Here is an 18,601-nt window from a genome sequence, read left to right on the forward strand (position 1 = left end):
AGTAGCTTATGGAGTCTGAGTTGTACTTTATGTTTTCATTTGTAATTGTGGACATGTAGGTCATCTCTATCCACTAGGGGGTACTGCAGTACCTTCAGCGCCACCACTTTCCAGCAAAAAGACTCAACACTGGCCAATTACACAATCTTATACCTGCGGATTTCTTCTCACGTTGAGATCCGGGAATCATTTCTCACTAATATCTTTCATTTTAATCATTCAAGTTTAGCGTTAATCACTAAAATGCCTGGTAGTGCTTAGGTTTGCTGTACACCATGATTTTAATTATTTGCTCTGTAATTAATATTTCTGTATACAAAAATCACCATTATTGTTATTATCCTAATTATATTGTCACTTGGGTATAACAGATGCATGATTATGGGACACGGCGTGAGATGAAGGTTTTACTCAAACAGTAGCTCCAAAGCAGAGCGTAAATCCCCTTAGTTTAGAGTTTCTGGACGATATTTTGCAGAGGTATGACAGGCCTGCAGTGTGCTCAACACATCCGACACGCCCAAATGGCTTTCCATCTGCTACAGCTGGATCTATTCTTAAAGGGGAGGGCAGTATATGGCAAAGTGTGAGTCCAGTCGGCCTTATAGGAAAGATAAGGTTGTTTTATATATATAGGTAGGATTCATTCTAGCTTAACCTGTCAGTAGCTCACGGTTAATTTTCTCTGTAACTGTGGTGCATAGCGGCTGCGAAGCAACGGCCTTTGGACAGCAGAGAGTTCCCCTTAAAGCAGTCAAGACCTGCCCTTTAATTCAGCCAGCTCGTCTGCCATGTACACACTGTCGGCATAATACAACAGCGGGACCCTCGGCTACTACATCCCCCAGTCTCCTTCTCCTGTCCGCCCTGGCTTCTAGGAGTTACTCGCCCCTGCCATGCACCGGGTCACCTCGATACTGCTTACCTTGCTGTTCGTTCTCCTGCCGGGCCGGAGCTGGGGCTATTTCCCCGAGGAGCGCTGGAGCCCCGAGTCTCCGATCCTCGCTCCCCGGGTCGTTATCGCGCTGGTCTGTCGCAACTCGGCGCACTCTCTGCCGCTGTTCCTCGGAACCATCGAGCGCCTGAACTACCCGAAGGACCGCATTGCGCTGTGGTGAGTGTCATCAGTGTGTCGTGTCAACATATTAAAGGAACTAGCTGACTAAAGTACAACAAAATGGGACTCACTGTAAGCTCTCAGTGGCGCACGAGAGACACGTCGAGCCTGGGTTTAAATTATAGAGGAAAACTCTGCGTGCGTTTGCGCGTGCGCTTGTGAGATTCGATCAGATGGGGGCGCTGTGTTCTAAAGCTGTGGGAACACATATGCAGCGTGGGCTTTATCTTTGTAAATGACACCAGCGATGAAATGAGTGCAAGTGGGAGCAGCGTGGCTTCCCCTACTGTGTGGACCTGAGCTGGCAGAGCATGGAGGGCGAACTCCGCCTGCAGAGTCAAGCCCATGAAAAGTTCCATTCAGTCACGGAGCTTCTCTTACATAGGCCCGCTCTTTCTCCCCTATCCCTCCCCTTTCTTTCCCCTCCCTCTTCCCCTTCCTCATCGTCGTCCCCCAAAGTCGTCTGGAAACAAAACTAGTATTTAAAACAATTTTGAATACATCTTTTACAATGCGACCAGACACAATAGACTGTGAATGTGAGCCCGTGTATTAAAACGCCTCCGCAGGACTTATCTTCTTTTACCTTAAGGCTGTTTTTTTTCTGTTGCCACCCAGCCCCCCTCCTTCTAGATTTTTCCTGTCTCCAGCTCTGCTAACTTCCTGTGATCCCCTGCCAGTATATCTGTTCTTGAAAATTGAGAGATTCTTTTAAATTTTTCATCAGCATTCACACCTGACAGGTTAGATTATATCCTAGTTGGCAATCCAGTGGTCTAATGAAGGAAAATGAGGGGCTAACCGCCTCTAGCAGAGTTGTGTTTAATGTGACAGCAGGAAGGGGAATTAAAACTAAACATCAGTCACTCCTGTGAAACGGCTGTTTGATCAGAGGATGCCGTGCTTCATTTAAATGCTGAATTGAAACTTTTTCCATCAGACCCAGAACGAGGGATTCAAGTGTCCGTGTGCCTCTTCAAACAAACCATCCTGGATGTTGAGCTTCTTTCCTTGTGTCTGAGCCAGATATTTGTGCCTGATTTTAACCATGCCCATGTGGCAGCCAGTTTTCAGCGGGCTCGCTTTGATATACAGCATAGCTCATCTCTCCGTGGAAGAGCTGATATAAAAAGTTTTGAAATGCAGTGTGAAAGACATATTCTGAGCTGCTGGCTTGCCACCTGTCGATGTCTGCAGTTATCAACGTGACAGGTTAAGATGAAATACTTGGCAAACGGCCACACACACACACACACAACCACACACACACACACACACACTGGTGAGTGTGTGTGCTCTGCAGGGACATGCAGTGGGGATGTTATCATCAAGCCATAAATCATCTTCCTCCTCCTGCCTTTTTTTCCCTAGCACTCTCATATCCGTTAGGCATGGCTGCAATCGCACATATTTATTTTTCACAAACCCTTTTTAATTCACTACCTCTGGCCATTCAGAACTTCACAGCTGTCAGAAATTTGTGTCCAACAGAAAGAAAAGAAGTAGACACATGCAGAGAGAGAGCATGGGAGAAGAAGATAGATTGGTTAGCTGGTCACATGTAGGTGCTGAGATGACACTGCTGTGTTAAAAACGCCACAGACAGATGGGAAGGCTAACATCAGCAGCACGTTGACTGACACTCATTACATGACAGGGTTGGAGTTAAATCCATTTCTGCCGTGTTACACATTCTTTCCCTCTTTCACGCTCCGTCTGTGTTTCTGCCTTTGTCTCTGCCCCTCCCTGACACACTTAGATTTGTTATGATAGCACAGAGAGCAGCTGAATGCCACCCTCCCCTTCTGTGGCTCTATTGTCTGCCTTTCTTTCCCCGTCCACACCCGATACTAGTGATGTGACGTTTTGAACCTCAAATGACAGCAAGGCCATAAAAAGGATTATGAGAGCATTCAAAAAGTTCAGCAACTGAGCATATGAAAATCAAAAGCTGATTTACATTTGCTTGTTATCTTCTTCAAGGTCACATCCTTTTGTAGCCCTGCACTGCTTCCAGCAGCGCTGGGAGTCTCATTTTGAGCACTAGTAGGAGTGTAGCTGTTAATTCACTGTGGAGCTTGAACTTGGATATAGAGAAAATGTCAACTTTGATGTCAAAGATTTTATCAGTCAGCATCATCGCTGGTGATGAGAGTTCTGTCTCTCGCTAAGACCCAAAAGTGTTCAGCAGAGGATCCTGCTGTTTCCAATCCCCCAAAATGTCCATTAGACGAGCAGCACAGCCAGGAGCATGTTTGTTTTCTTTAGGGTTAGTTTTTTTCTCTTTTTGGGTTTATGCACTGTGAATTTGTCCTCCAGGCTCAGACTATCAATGTCCTAAAGTGTCTTAGGTTGCCATTAAACTGCACTCTTTAAATGTCAACATATTCATTGCCAAGTTTTTCTTTGAACATTTCACTCATGTTCAGCTTAGTCTTTGTGTCATTTTCATTTTGTTTATTGAGCCACTTAACACTGACCCATTAATAAAACAGACACCCAACTCAAGTGTTGAACCAGCGTCGTGTCTAAACATAACAGACAATTTAGCAACTATTTCATTTAAATTTAGACATTTTGTTACTAGTAGCCTGTCACAAAAAACACGTCATTTCTTTAGTTGAATGTATGAAAAATAACATTTTTTTTTATCAAGAAGGTCAAAACAGTGTCTTAAAGACATAACCTTAACAAATGTGAACAAATCCAGGAAAGACCTAACACAGGACCTGAGACACATCTGAAAATTAGTGGCAACAGGTGTTATTAACTGATGAATCCAAATTTGAAAAATTTAGTCAACAGACAGATACAACAGTGACTGTCTGCATCCATTTGTAAAACACGATTTAGTGCAGCATTTCGCCCAGTGCTAGCGGACAGTTTCATTTTCAGTCTGACAGTGATCTTAAAAACACTGCCAATGCAGTAAAAGCATACTTAGATAATAAACACACACAATAAATAACTTTGAGTCATGGATTGGCCTCCCCAGAGTCCAAACCTCAAAGTTATTAATGCGGTGTGGGATCACTTTGATAGAGAATGGAATAAAAGACAACACGTTCGGGGCATTCAAAGAAGATCAGAGCGTCCTTTAAGAAGCCTGAAGAATTATTTCTAAAGCCTACTTACAGAAATCACAAGGCAGTGACATAAAGGCAGTTAGGTACAGGACAGAATAAGCAGTAAAGGACCAAAGTGGAATGTGTGCAATAAAGGACCATTCTAATTATGCTAAAGACATTCAATCCAACCTTTTAACTTCGACTGTAACTGAAATCTGCATTGGTGAATGCATGTCAGGGATGAGAATGTGTAGAGTATCCCCGTGTCATCAGCTGAAAGAATGCCAGGCTGCAGCACATGAAAAATGACCTTGCTTGATATTAACATGTATTACTAATATTTATTATATACATTACTTATACATTAATTTTAGGTTCCAGCCTCTGAAGGTTTGTGACCATGGATAAAAAAACCTTCAGAGGCTTATGCAATGACTTTGAGCTTACCACCCAAATATTCTCATACATCTTAGCTCTGTGGGCTGTTTCAGCATTTTTCAGCTTGTTTCGTTTCCTTCAGAGTTCTAGTTGCTTTGTTTCGCAAGACAAAGTTTGTGATTAACCAGTACACAGCACAGACAGTACGAAACACGTGGCAAAATACTCTGTATTTTGAAGTCTCAGTGTTGGTGTTTCAGCCACTTACATGTTGTTATTGTTTTCTTGAAACTGTCATATGTGGATAAAAAGGTTGAATCCCAATTTATCAGCTAAAGCTAGTTAGCAAGATGCATTAATAAACTGTAGGTGCAAAACACAGAAACAGGTATCAGCTAATTTAATGATGGCTAAATCTTTCCTCACCAGGATTAGAACACCTAGTCCTTTATCTCTAGAATGAATGCTGAACTCGATCCAACTCTGTTGAATGTTTAACAAGGTTTAGTTTGCTAACACCATAATAGCATTATAAGGTTTGTTGGGGCTTTACCTTACAATAAAAAATTATTGTTGCTATATAAAAAGATGGTGGATAATTAAATCTGAAATGACTGAATTTTAAGGCTGAAATATTTTCTACAGTTGATTGATATTTGAAATTTTCACCTAGTTATTAAATGGCTTTATTCCAGTCAAGACATGTTGATCTACTGATGCTCATTTCTGTATGATTTTGGAATATTAAAATGTTGAGTTTGTGCACCGGCAAGTGTTGCAAACTATTTGAACTTTATTACTTAATGCACAAAACATTTCCCGCTTGATTTTTGGAAACAACTCACAATCCTGATTGGAAAACAACCAATAATCAATCTATAATCCTCTCTACCACCGCCATACTTCAGTGTATAAAACTGAACAGGATCATTCTTCTTCCAAAAGCAGAAGCTTTGTGTAACTATTTATGCAGAGACATTAGCTGACTGCAGTAAATGAGACAGAACAGAAGAGAAAACAACAGGGCTCCTGCTGAGAAAATGCTGTTTGAGTGGCAGAATAATAAATGCTGGCAAATATTAATAAATAAAAGTACATCATGTACAGGGATTACTGTGGTTGTTTGAAATGTAGCCAGTGACCCAATAAAACAGAATTTTATAGCGACACCGACCAAAAATAGTTTTCCTAGGATTCATAGCCTTGTCTTATTAATGCTAGGACTGGGACCAATGCTATTCCAGCATGTCTCTAATATACTGTATATTGTAATAATAAATTTCACACATAATGATACATGTTCATCTCCCTTTAAGCCAAATTAAGTCTTAATACTTGTTGGTACCAGCAGAACTGTTCTTTACTCAGAGTTCGCTCTCTCCTGTCATCACTCCCACAGGGTGGCGACAGACCACAACATAGATAACACTACAGCCATCCTAAGAGAGTGGCTCATCAAGGTCCAGAGTTATTACCACTATGTGGAGTGGAGACCCGAAGATGAACCCAGGTACGTGCGTGCCCATGTGTGACAATGGGTCTCTGTGCGTGTTTGTGTGTGCGTGGTGTGCACATTACTTAATGCGTCTGTCTTTGCATGCCTCAGTGCCTTTGAAGATGAGGTGGGGCCCAAGCACTGGAATAATCTCCGTTATGAACATGTAATGAAGCTCCGTCAGGCAGCGCTGGACACTGCCCGTGAGATATGGGCAGACTATCTTCTGGTATGCTATCATCCACTCTGCAGCTCTACAACTATGTGCTCTCAGCTCTGTGAATAAGGCGATATCTGTGGAAATTACAATACGCTGATTCATGACACTCCACTCTCTTAACAGCCACTCATCCACATTATCCACAAATGCTTATATCTCTTCAGAGAACTGAGGTAAAAAAATTCAAAATATGCAAATTTCAGGCTGACATTTTTACTAATGCTGTTGTGTCAAGTGTTAAATTCTTTACAGTTTTAAAACCCTAGTTCAGGGAAGAACAGTGCTTTTGCACTTGTAAACAACTACAGCTCCGTGTAGCTGGTAACTAAAGGCTGAATGGCACACTGCCAGAAATGAGCTTGTCTTTTTTGTTTTGTTTTGTTTTTTTGCTGTTTTGTTAGAGCTGTTTCGATTCGACAATGCAAAAGGACACAAGAAGTTAGGTTTTCAGTGTATTATACAATTTTATTGTTTTAAACCATTATTATTTAGAACTCTTGCGTGCTAATACCTGTGTACAAGTAAACTTGTGGCCAGTTAGCCAGTACTTTGAGATAGGACTGTTTTACATCATTCCTTCATATATTAGGCAAACAGGTAGATATGCATTGTTTTTTATTAATATTTGTGATGTAAGTAAGAAATAACAATTTAAAAGATTTTCCACTAATTCCTACCATATAGTTTTACATACAGTCATGTGAAAAAGAGAGTTTTCATAGGACTCTGTGCAAAGTTGCATAAACCACAAGAGTTTTGGAACAATAAGTGGAGATGTTTGACCATAATGCATAGGTTGTCTAAAACCAAACACAGCATCAGCACAAACACCTCATACCAACTGCCAAGCACGGTGGTGGTGGGATGATTATTACGGCTTTTTTTGCACTGAGTTGATGGTAAAAATGGTAAATGGCCTGTACTTGTATAGCGCTTTACTAGTCCCTAAGGACCCCAAAGCGCTTTACACATCCAGTCATCCAACCATTCACACACACATTCACACACTGGTGATGGCAAGCTACATTGTAGCCACAGCCACCCTGTGGCACACTGACAGAGGACACTGGCACCACCAGTAGGCAACGGGTGAAGTGTCTTGCCCAAGGACACAATGACGAGACTGTCCAAGCCGGGGCTCGAACCGGCAACCTTCCGATTACAAGGCAAACTCCCAACTCTTGAGCCACGATCACTATGCTAGAGGCTGTCTGACAGCTAAAGCTTGACCCAAATTGCGTCTTGTTACATGACAGTAATGCAAAGCGCAGCAGCAAATCTATTACAAAAAGAAAAGTGGTTGAAAAAGCCCAGACCTCAACCTAATTGAAATGCTGTGGCACGACCTTAAGCGAGGCGTGAATAAACAAATATCTTCGAACCTGAAGCAACGTTGTAAAGAAGAGTGGGCCAGAATTTCTTTAAACAGAAAAACAATTACTCCAAGGCTGCTAAAGATGGTTCTGCAAGCTGTTGAATGAATCATGGGATGTACTGCATAGAGTCCTGAGAAAACTTTCTTTTTAAACTAACTACATTTATGCTACATTTCTAGCACAAGTTCCTGTGACTTATTGGGCCAAACACTGGCCAAGGCCAAGGCACATATGGTTGGCAAATTATAGGAAAACGCTGAATGCTCTGTGGGGGTCTGGTGGTTCTGTTAAGCTCTGGTGTATATTCCTGCTTGCATGGATTGGGTCCAGCTGTCCCAATAGAGGAAAGTGAAAATGGTAATCGGTACAAAGTTGCGCAGTAATCACCTTAATAAACACTTGGTCTCTCTCATAGCAACAATACCCCCATTCACAAAGCACAAGGAGCCGTTGAATAGCTTGATGAGTATGAAAATGATGTGAACCATATGCACACAGTAATTAGAAGATTTTAGACCCATATGTTTAACAGCACTCTTTGCTACCATCATCCGAAGACCAAACGAGGGAATATCCTTCAGAGGAATTACGCTTTGTCCCTTCAGTAGAATTTTAGAGACTTGGAAAATCAATGCCTAATGTAAGTGTACTGAAGGTGCGTGTGCAAAAAGCCAATATCAGAGGATACATTTTATGCTGAAGACATACACACACATAGTTGTCTGGGAGCACTTGTTGGAGCGCATCTGTTGTCGTTGTTGAGATGTAATGAGGCAAAGACTTTGGCACTGAACAAAAAAACAGAAAACAACAAAAAAATGTTCCCTGAAAATCAATTCAGAACAGAAACTCAGTAAAAATGAGCCTACAGCAAATACTAGTGCAGTCTGTTTGTAAGTGTTTTATAAAAATTACGTGCTTCGAGGTGAAAAGGTCTAAGAAGGAGCGGCCTATGCTTGCAGTGTCTAATGATCAAGCCATGTTGCCGTGGCTCAGTCAATTATTGTGAAGCAATGGCTGACATTTTGGGTGCTTACATGTGTACCTTTGTGTGCGATAGTCAATACTGTGCCCTTCTCGTCTGTCCGCAGGTGGCCGACTGTGACAATCTGCTCACCAATCAGGATGTGTTGTGGAAGCTGATGAGGGAAAACAAGACCATTGTAGCTCCCATGTTGGAGTCCAGAGCTGCATACTCCAACTTCTGGTGCGGCATGACCTCACAGGTACTGCAGATTTCTTTTGAGCTGCTATCTATTTACACCCCATTTAAATTTTGGCTATGTGGTATCTCACATGCTATGCATTCATTCAGTTTGGATGTGTGAATAATGTATTAATTTGTGACAACCAGATGGCAAAGAACAGTCTAAAATGCAATAAGCACAATAGCACAATAAGAGTATTTAGAAAATGCTATTATCCACCGACTCGAAATGATAAACCGCAAGATGGTGCATCTCTTGGATGTTTTTTTTCCTTTTTCTGTGCATCGTTAAATTTATAACACTTAATTAAGTTTCTGCTAGCTTCAGGTTTTAATCACAGTGACACAAAGAAAAGAGACTGCAAAGATTATTCATCATCGGTTGTCTTCAGATCTTTAAAGCCTTAAATTGATGCAAAATTAAGATCTTAACTTTTTGAGAAATTGCTACTACGTCTCTAAATCCATTTTTCAAATGTCTTCAGATGATAGATAAGATTTATGTGTCATTTTTTTATGCTTGGGAGGATGGAGAACCTAAGCCAGGGGGTCAGTTGCTTGAAAGGAAATAGTGTTTTATACTTTTCTTCTAATTTTCCGCTTAGTTTTTGTCCAACAAATTCTTTGCTTTTTAAAAAATGAATGCTGTACTTCTAGAATGTGTTTTTTAAGCCTTTTTGTAAATGCAAGAGCTTAAATTTAATCAAAGTGGCCTTAAAAAGCTATTAGATTTAGCATCCTTCAATCTGAATATTCCTTGTTATCAAGGTTAGTCTCTTTATAACGTGTCTTAAAAACCTCTTTTTATATCCTGGATGAATAATGAAATCCACTATTTAGTTTGTTGGCTACTGATAGTCTGTAAAATTTTAATATTTCTGCTGTGGAAAAGAAAAACACATTTCCTGCCGTCCTCCAAACATTGAAAAATAATCTAGGAGAACATTTACAGAGTGTTTTTTTTCTTATGCTTCAGGAAATTATATTTGTACAATACCTAACTTTAGAAACACTGTAAATTAACCAATTTTAAGGTGTGGTAGAGTCTTTATTATTACCAGCGTAGTGAATGGAGTGTGTTTGATGTGTAGGTGCTATATACTCTTTGTTAGGTACACCTGCAGCAGCTCGCTGGATAAAAATGCTTGTTGATGTCAAAGCTCAGAGGAGGATGGTCAGACAGCTTTAAGCTAATAGGAACGGACTCAAATAACAACCCGTTACAAAGAAACCAAAGTTTGCAGAAGAACATATTTGAACATACATCATGTTGAACTTTGAAGCTGTTGAAAGTGATGCTGCTGTCAGATAAGAACAGGAAACCGAGGCTACAATTTGCGCTGCGTCACCAAAAGTGGACAGTAGGTGACTGGAAAAGTGTTGGTCTGATGAGTCTTGATTCCTGCTGCAACGCTTGGATTGTGGGGTCAGAATTGGAAAAATACAACGTTAAAGCGTGGATCCATCTTGCCTTGTGTCGACTCTTCTGGGTGGTAACACTTTGGACCCATTTCCATGTCCATCCCTTTTTACCAGGGGTCTCAAACTCCAGTCCTCGAGGGCCGGTTTCCTGGAACTTTTCCATGTGTCCCTGTTGCAACACACCTGAATACAATTTATAAGTCATTAGTAAGACTATAGAACTTGACTGCATGCTGAGATGGTATTTCAGCCATGAGTGAATGAACATCGTGCAATAAAATTACTTTTAGAAGTACAGTACATTTTTTCAAACACTTACATTTACTGAAATTTAAGGGTAAAGGGTTGCCACTTCAGCATGCAATCAAGTTCTATACTCTTGCTAATGACCTACTAATTTTATTCAAGCGTGTTGCAACAGGGACAGTTTGAGGACACCGGCCCTCGAGGACTGGAGTTTGAGACCCCTGCTTTATATCCACAGTGGTCCATGAGCTCCAAATGAGCTCCACAGTCATCAGATCTCAATCATCTTTGGGAACAAGAGATTTGTACCAATGTGTGATGCTATTGTGTCAACATAGATCTGAGTCTTAGAGGAATGTTTCCTGCTCTGTGTTGAATTTATGCCATGGACAATTAAGGTGGCTGTGGAGGCAAAAGGGGGCCCAATCCTGCCCTAGCAAGGTGTACCTAACAAAGTGGCTGTCGACTGTATATGCCGTGGAATTCCTTAGGAAATTAAAAGTTTTGCTTTGTCTGGTGAAGTAATATTACCATATATAATATTTAACATAACATGCTGGTACACAGACAGCATAAACAGTCATTTTTAAATTTGTTCTTTCGCCACTTGCTACCACTTGCTTCACCAGATGCCACTGCTGTCTCTGTTTATTCAAATGAGTAAATATATACCTCTATTTATTTATTTATTTATTTATTACCCAAAGTAAATTGTTTTGAATTGAATTGAAACATGTTTCCCTGAGTATGCAGACACTGCTGCCATGATTTTGACAGCATATCTGATTCATCACACAAGCTGTCAGTGATCTATTCCTGTCTTGGCAGGACGCCTTTCAGAACTCATCTTTGTTTCTTTTCAGATCAGAATAGACATGAGGATGCTGACTGTCCTCTAGACAAAATAAACCATCTTCAGCCAACAGTCTGATTCCTCTAAAGAACATTTCCTTCAGTACAGTTAATAGGCTTGTTGCCAGAAGGCAATCAGTCAATGTCTTTTCCATGTCAGCGCAACCCAGAATTTCAAGATTTGCTCTTAGAAAATGTCTTTTGTCATAAATTAAAAAAATATGTCGATATTTCAACCTCCTACGAAGTGCTACAGGCATTCAGAAACTTCAAATCCCAGTCCTTCAGTTCAGGTTCTTGCTCACCTTATAAATTGGACACAGCTGAGAGCTGTTTGTAACTATAGCACACAGTGTTTCTGCACTTCCTGCAGGGTTACTACAGGCGCACACCAGCTTATATGCCCATCCGCAGGCAGGAGCGTCGTGGCTGTTTTCCTGTACCAATGGTCCACTCTACCTACTTGATGGACCTTAGAAAAGAGGCCTCCCGTCAGCTGGCCTTTTATCCACCACACCCAGAATACAGTTGGGCCCTGGATGATGTCATTGTCTTTGCCTATTCAGTGCGCATGGCAGGTGAGTTAAAGGCAATAGAGCTGGAGTTTTTATGTGGTAGGTCCATTAAAGTTCTCTAAAAAGAAAGTGTAAGCTTGTTTTTCATCTCTTGCCTACAGATGTGCAGATGTATATATGCAACAAGGAGACTTATGGGCATTTCCCGGTGCCAATGCGTACTCATGCTACCTTGCAGGATGAGGCAGAGAGCTTTTTGCATACTCACCTTGAAGTCATGGGTGAGTCAAAAGATCAAAGCGCTCAGAAATGCAGAAGTGATTTGTTTGTGTTTACTCGTTGGGTGCAAGTTTTCTTGTGATTAAGGCAAATAAAGTTGTTTATTTCTCAGAAGTCTTTGATCTAGTTATATTCAAACGGATTGATCTGTTGGTACTCAAGACATCTTTCACTTGCCTCGTCTGGTCTGTAGCATTGAGTTGCATTTAAAAAAATTTCCATCAAAACCAAATCCTCACGCCAGCCAACTGTCGTCTTTTGCTGTTCCCTCAGTAACAAAATAAATGTGAAGTTAGAGCGGTGTGACCTTCTACCAAAGCAGTGCCATATGCTGTATAACTCTTGACAAATGAGCATGGTAGGCATGATGATATGGTCATCTCAGACGCGCAGCTCAGAGTACAGTACCATCTGTTTGTGAGGGTTAGCCAAACAGGAAAGTTTAAAGGGAAGGATGGCTGTAAGGGAGAAGAGCTAAGAGGCATGTTTCAGAAAGAGAATGAAAGCACAGTATACGCTAGATATGAATTATTCTTAACTCATGAAAAGCTACTCCAGCGTGATCTCAGAGTAAAAATATAGAGTTGAGAATGAATAAAATATGTAAGTATCACTTTTTAGAAAAACAAAGACAAATCACACAACGAATACTAATACAAGATAATAATAACCTGATTATAACACGGTTTTAATACTTACCAGTATCTTGCAAAATACTACATCAAAGGAAATCAAAGGAAAACATAAACTGTAGGTTTTTTCCAGCGTTCATAGGGGAATCCCTCACAACTATCTTGTGGACCCCTGCTGTTCCCTAAACCACATTATGGGAACTCCTGTTCTAACACATTACTCATTCTCTTTTTTCCCTCCCCTCCTTTTTTCTTTGACAGTAAAAAATCCACCATTGGAGCCCTCCAGCTTCCTGTCTCTTCCTCCCAAGCAGCCTAACAAGATAGGCTTTGATGAGGTATACATGCACACACTCATTCACTCTCTCACACACATAAATACGTGCACAGTAATCTAGACGTGTGTGTTTTGCATCTGCGTGCACCCAGGTGTTTATGATAAATCTGGTGCGGAGAGCTGATCGTCGTGAGCGAATGCTGAGAACTCTGTACGAGCAGGAGATCAGCTGTAAGGTTGCTGCTGCTGTGGATGGCAAGTACGTTTCTCATTTTCTTCCTCCCCCACCGCTTGTGTCTTCCTGATTTGTGCCTCTGCAACATGCAGTGTAAATTGATGTAGTGAGCCCGGGCTGAGACAAACAACCAGGTGAAAAGCAGCTGGTCGCTTGCTCTTATTTCTAGATTCCCTGAGCCACATACTTTTTGCTTATTTATGTCTCTAACCTTCGCGTGGGCTGTCCAAAAGTTAGGCTGTTATTCACTTATTCGTAATTGATTTGTTTCTGCAGTCAGTCCTGATACCTGTATGGTTTACGAATATATTTGTGTTGTACATGTTTATTCACTGTTTCATTTGAGTATCGATTCCATATTAAATCTCAATGTCCATCTCTTTCTCTCAGAGCTCTGAACAAGTCTGATATAGAGTCTATGGGGCTTAAGATGCTGCCAGGATACAAAGACCCTTATCACGGTCGACCTCTAACCAAGGGTGAACTGGGTTGTTTCTTGTCTCATTACAACATCTGGAAGGAGGTGAGACTCTTGAGCTGGCCTAAGGCAATTATGTCTACCTGCACATCTTAGATAAGGTTTATTGTTAAAAACACAATAATTGAGATTGCGTGAGGAAAGGTGGCTTGAGCGGCAAATAAACTTGTCTTCTATATGTTTCAGTGAGAGCGCTGCTTTTTTTTTGGACAAATTTGTACATCTTATTTGAACATTTGTACATCTTATTATTATTATTTTCATGATGAAAATATACTTGCTGTAATAAAAAGTGCAAGGAAAGAGAGAGGAATTAGAAGCGAGGCAAACCCGGCATGCATCTACTCAAGGGCGTTGCAGTACATGTAGTCTCTATGAACTGCTATCTGCATGTGATTATGTAGGATGTATAAGCAAAGAAAAGGAGACTGGTAGCTTTCTCCAATTACAGTTCTCTTGTTGTCCAGCCTCTGTTTACCAATCATGTTTGAATAGACTTTGATTGCATGCATTTAAACAGTCCACATGAAGAGCAATTAAGGGACTGTATTCACCAAAATGCAGTTGCAAAACCAGTGACTTATTGCATTTTCATGAGCCTTTTTCATTGTATCTGTATTTGCAAACAATAACCGGGAAGTCACAAACCAGATATCCACTATCTGGATATCCTGGCTACACTGGAGGCCATCAAAAATAGTTAGGTTACAATTTGGAAACCAATTGGCTGCTATGTCGTGTGCGCCCAGTCTACATGGTCAACTGGTAGTTTTCATAAAGAATCTTTTTTAAAAAAAAACAACCCAAAACTTTATAAAAGACTTCGTAGTTTAGCTGCACTGTTTGTCAGGAAAAAGCTCCGTCAGTATAGTAATTAAACCAGCTGTATTCAGCCACTCCTGTTATTTTGGGAGAATGAACAAACACACAGGCTTTTATGTGTAATTATAGAAAATTAGCCATTTGTAATCATTTTGTACGAAGGACCCATAAAGGTCAAAAAGGATTTAACAAACGTTACACTAAATCCACCTAAGTACATGATGGATTTTATGCACAGGCTCACCAATATATTGGCAGCACTGTAATGCTCCATATCCATATGTCTTCGTTCAGATAGTAGACCGAGGTCTCCAGACTTCTCTGGTCATCGAGGACGACCTCCGCTTTGAAGTATTCTTCAAACGTCGCCTTCAGGCACTGCTGCAGGAAGTGACATCACACAAGCTGGACTGGGATCTCATGTGAGTGATGCTTCAGTGAACTGAGGAAATACACAGTGTAGTAAACAGAGAGGATTATCATCTCCATCATCCTCTTACAGTGAAATCCAACCATCTGTCACACGATATCTCAGACGCCACCAGTCAGATGCTGAGAACACTTGTGGGAATAATCCAGTGTAGCATCCCACTCCTGAGCACCGTCCTACGGCATTTTCATTGAAGCTATCCGAAATAAGAGCTGTTCGGGAGACTCATCTAGACATGACCTTCAAATATTGCAGCAAAGTCTGCTTGAGTTGAGCTGCAACTATATTTAGTATTTCTAAAAGCCCGATCGTATATTTTTATATTCGTATTTTTTTTTCTTATGAATTCAACAGCTGAGGAGGAATTGATTGAATTTTCTTGCTGCTGGGTTCTTTGTCATAGTGGCAGCAGAGACTCATTGATATCTCATTAAGAGTTTCCGTTATGCGAGTGTGAAAAAATGTTGTTAAAACACAAACATTTATTCCAATCACATTATTAAGTGGAAATTATCAATCAAACTCCAATATTGCTATGTGGAGTTATTTTTAAGCTATAATTGCACAAACGTTGTAATTGATGCATTTGCTACTGTCTGGCAAGAGAAAGGGATGTGGGTCCCATTCTGCCTACTTACTTGTGTCCATTTGCAATTTCACTATGGATATCCAGTATCAGCTAACCAGTGCACATCTTCACTAGGTTTGGGCGATTGGACGAATATATCGACTATCGACGATAGGCTGAGCCCATCGGTGATCGTTTTTATAAGGGCGATTTATTTATTTATTTACCCATAAGTAAGTTTGCTAATAATGATGGAGCTAATAGAAGCAGTCAACAGAAAAAAAAATAATAGCGCTGTTTTAACAGCACCCTCTTTCATCTGCGAGCAAATGCACCCTCCTCAGAATACGCCCAAATGCTTGTTGATGGAGCTGCAGAAGCTGGTGATAGCCTAGGATGGTGGACACGTACATGCTCATGCAAGTTAGTCGTGTTTGAGTACTTTGCTCGCACTATACGTCTGCACAAGCGGCACACCGCTTTGGTTAGATCCTTAGGTTTACCTCTTTCATCCCAAATGGGTAACTTTATATTTTATTTTAGTGTTGTCAGCATTAACGCACCGTCATCACAACTATCACGATTAAGAATGAACCCATCTGGAGTCAAAATCCCTGAAATGTCTCTGTCAACGCATTTCGGGCAGTTTGTCCAAAGTTTGTTCATTCTGCGCTCTAGATGGGTTGAGCACATTAAAAATTTTAATCGTGATGACCGCGTTAACGCTGTCATCCCTTATTTTTTGGGCAAATTAGTTCGTCCATGTTTGGACTTCTTCTGTGTTGTAACCACGTGCATGACTACATTGCTCCGCCCATCAAAAAGTCTGCACATGCGCACATATATCGCCCATCGCCGATTATTGGACTGACAATTGTCGGTTGGAAAATTTTTACATATTGCCCAACCCTAATCTTCACTGTTGATGAGAGTTTCCCAGCAAGTGTCCAAGCCCCAAGAAGGCGCATCAGGGCAGGAGTAGTTCTCAAGGTTTTGCGTTATGTACTTTTCCTCCACAGTTAGACCATCACTGCAGAATTTTACATTAATGTTCTGAAGCATCACAGAGGGAAGTGTGCCTGCTCACAGTGGGTTTTAAAACAAATTGAAACAATATTCATTTGTGTGCTGATTCTTAGTTGCTAATTAAAATATAAGTTCACTTAGTTAATTCAAGAGGATAAAACTAAAAGGGTCATATTAAAATCTCATGCCTACCATCTCTTCCATCTGGATTCAGCACAGTTGTTAAGACAGTAGAGTAGATTTACTGTTATTAGCTGTCATTTCAAATCTGTGATCTGTGCCTCTTATATGTGAACAACTCTTGCAGTTATATTGGGCGGAAACGAATGCAGGTGGACCATCCAGAGAAGTCGTTACCAAACATCCACAATCTGGTGGAGGCCGACTATTCCTACTGGACTCTTGGCTACATGTTGTCGTTACAAGGAGCCAAGAAGCTCCTCGGTGCAGATCCTCTAAGGAAGATGCTGCCTGTTGACGAGTTCCTTCCTGTCATGTACAACAAACATCCAGTGTAAGTATAACCCATCTGCTCTCCACGTGTTCTCTTTGTTCCTGTTATCTGCCTCCTCTTTGTGATTTCTTTTCTGTGGCGCTCTTGTAAATCTAATCACATCCCCGCTTGTCTCGCTCATCAGATCAGAGTACATGGACCACTTTGAGCGTCGGGACCTGCGTGCATTTTCTGCTGAGCCGCTTCTGGTGTATCCGACCCATTACACAGGAGACCCGGGCTACATCAGTGACACGGAAACATCGGTAGTCTGGGACAACGAGTCAGTCAGGACCGACTGGGACCGAGCCAAGTCCAGGAAAACTCAGGAGCAAGAAGAGCTGAGTTTCGAAGCCCAAAACTCTGACGTATTGCAATCTGAACTGGAGAACTGGAGTGCACGGGACGAGCTGTGATGAAGGAGGGAAGATTTGAGGAGGAGTTAGAGAGAAAGAACTCTGGCATTCAGAGATAAGACTGAGGGAAATAGAGCAAAGCTGTGATAGTGGGAGGAAATAGAAAATATGGAGGGAATCTAACAAAGTGGTGGAATAAAGGAGTCATAGTGGAACAGATGGACAATGGGCTGATGAGGAACAAATTATTTTTCTCTCTTCACTATTGAATCTTTCTCTTGAGAGAGGAGGTTAGATGTAGAGTTAACTCTTGAACAGTCAGCTGTCAGCTTTTGTTTTATTTATTACATCCCATAGTTGTCCCTTGTCCACCGCTGGTCTCTTAATAGTTTTTAACATGAGAATTTCACATGCAGTTTTGCATGTCTCCAAAAGACACTCCAGTAATGTTTCAACTGTCCAGAGCAATTTCACCAATACTTTCCCTAAATCACACGTTAAAGCTGCAGTATGTTCTGAGTTAAAATGTGACCTCCTAAAGAATAACAAGGTTATATTACGTTTCTTCTTCTACTGTCTAAAATTCTCTCTCTGGAGAAAACAATCACCAAAACATTTCCCAACATGGTTCCCAGCATGTTTGGCCACTTATTAGGGCTGCACGATTAATCGTTAGAAAATCGCGATCTCAATCCATACTTATGTGCGATCTCATTTCCAAATGACAACGATTTAAAAACAAAAAAAAAAAGACGACGACAATTGTACCGCATTTTGATCCGGGACGTAATCTGTATGAAAACAAGCGCTCACTCTTCCTGCTCAACAAATGACAAGGGCGGAGCCTTATACCACGTGATACAGAAGCTGTGCCGTGTGATGCTAAAATTAGCAGGGAAAAAACAACGGAGAGCACGTCAGGGATGACGAGAAAGTGACAGGAGAAAATCCGTCTCGGTCAACCACCCAAACATCAATAACGGGAACCTTATACAGCGCTTCCCTATACCCGTCGAACTCCCGCAGGCACAAAGAAATTACGGAGGCTATCACTTATCACCTGACCAAAGATATGGCTCCCATCAACACTGTGCAAAAGGAGGGATTTA

General features: G+C 41.1%; 1 protein-coding gene across 1 annotated transcript; it reads left to right on the plus strand.

Moving 5' to 3' along the window:
* Window positions 1-421: 421 nt before the first annotated feature.
* LOC120717081 (procollagen galactosyltransferase 1-like) lies at window positions 422-18,243 on the plus strand. Its single transcript, XM_040004916.1, has 12 exons — window positions 422-1,114; window positions 5,963-6,073; window positions 6,170-6,287; window positions 8,746-8,880; window positions 11,755-11,959; window positions 12,058-12,177; window positions 13,069-13,145; window positions 13,237-13,343; window positions 13,710-13,842; window positions 14,914-15,041; window positions 16,951-17,157; window positions 17,282-18,243. The coding sequence occupies exons 1-12, from the start codon at window positions 897-899 to the stop codon at window positions 17,550-17,552; spliced, it is 1,830 nt and encodes a 609-aa protein (XP_039860850.1). The 5' UTR covers window positions 422-896; the 3' UTR covers window positions 17,553-18,243.
* The last annotated feature ends 358 nt before the right edge of the window (window positions 18,244-18,601 follow it).

The sequence above is a fragment of the Simochromis diagramma genome, unplaced genomic scaffold (assembly GCF_900408965.1).
Source record: "Simochromis diagramma unplaced genomic scaffold, fSimDia1.1 OVJJ01000487.1, whole genome shotgun sequence".
Taxonomy (NCBI): Eukaryota; Metazoa; Chordata; class Actinopteri; order Cichliformes; family Cichlidae; genus Simochromis; species Simochromis diagramma.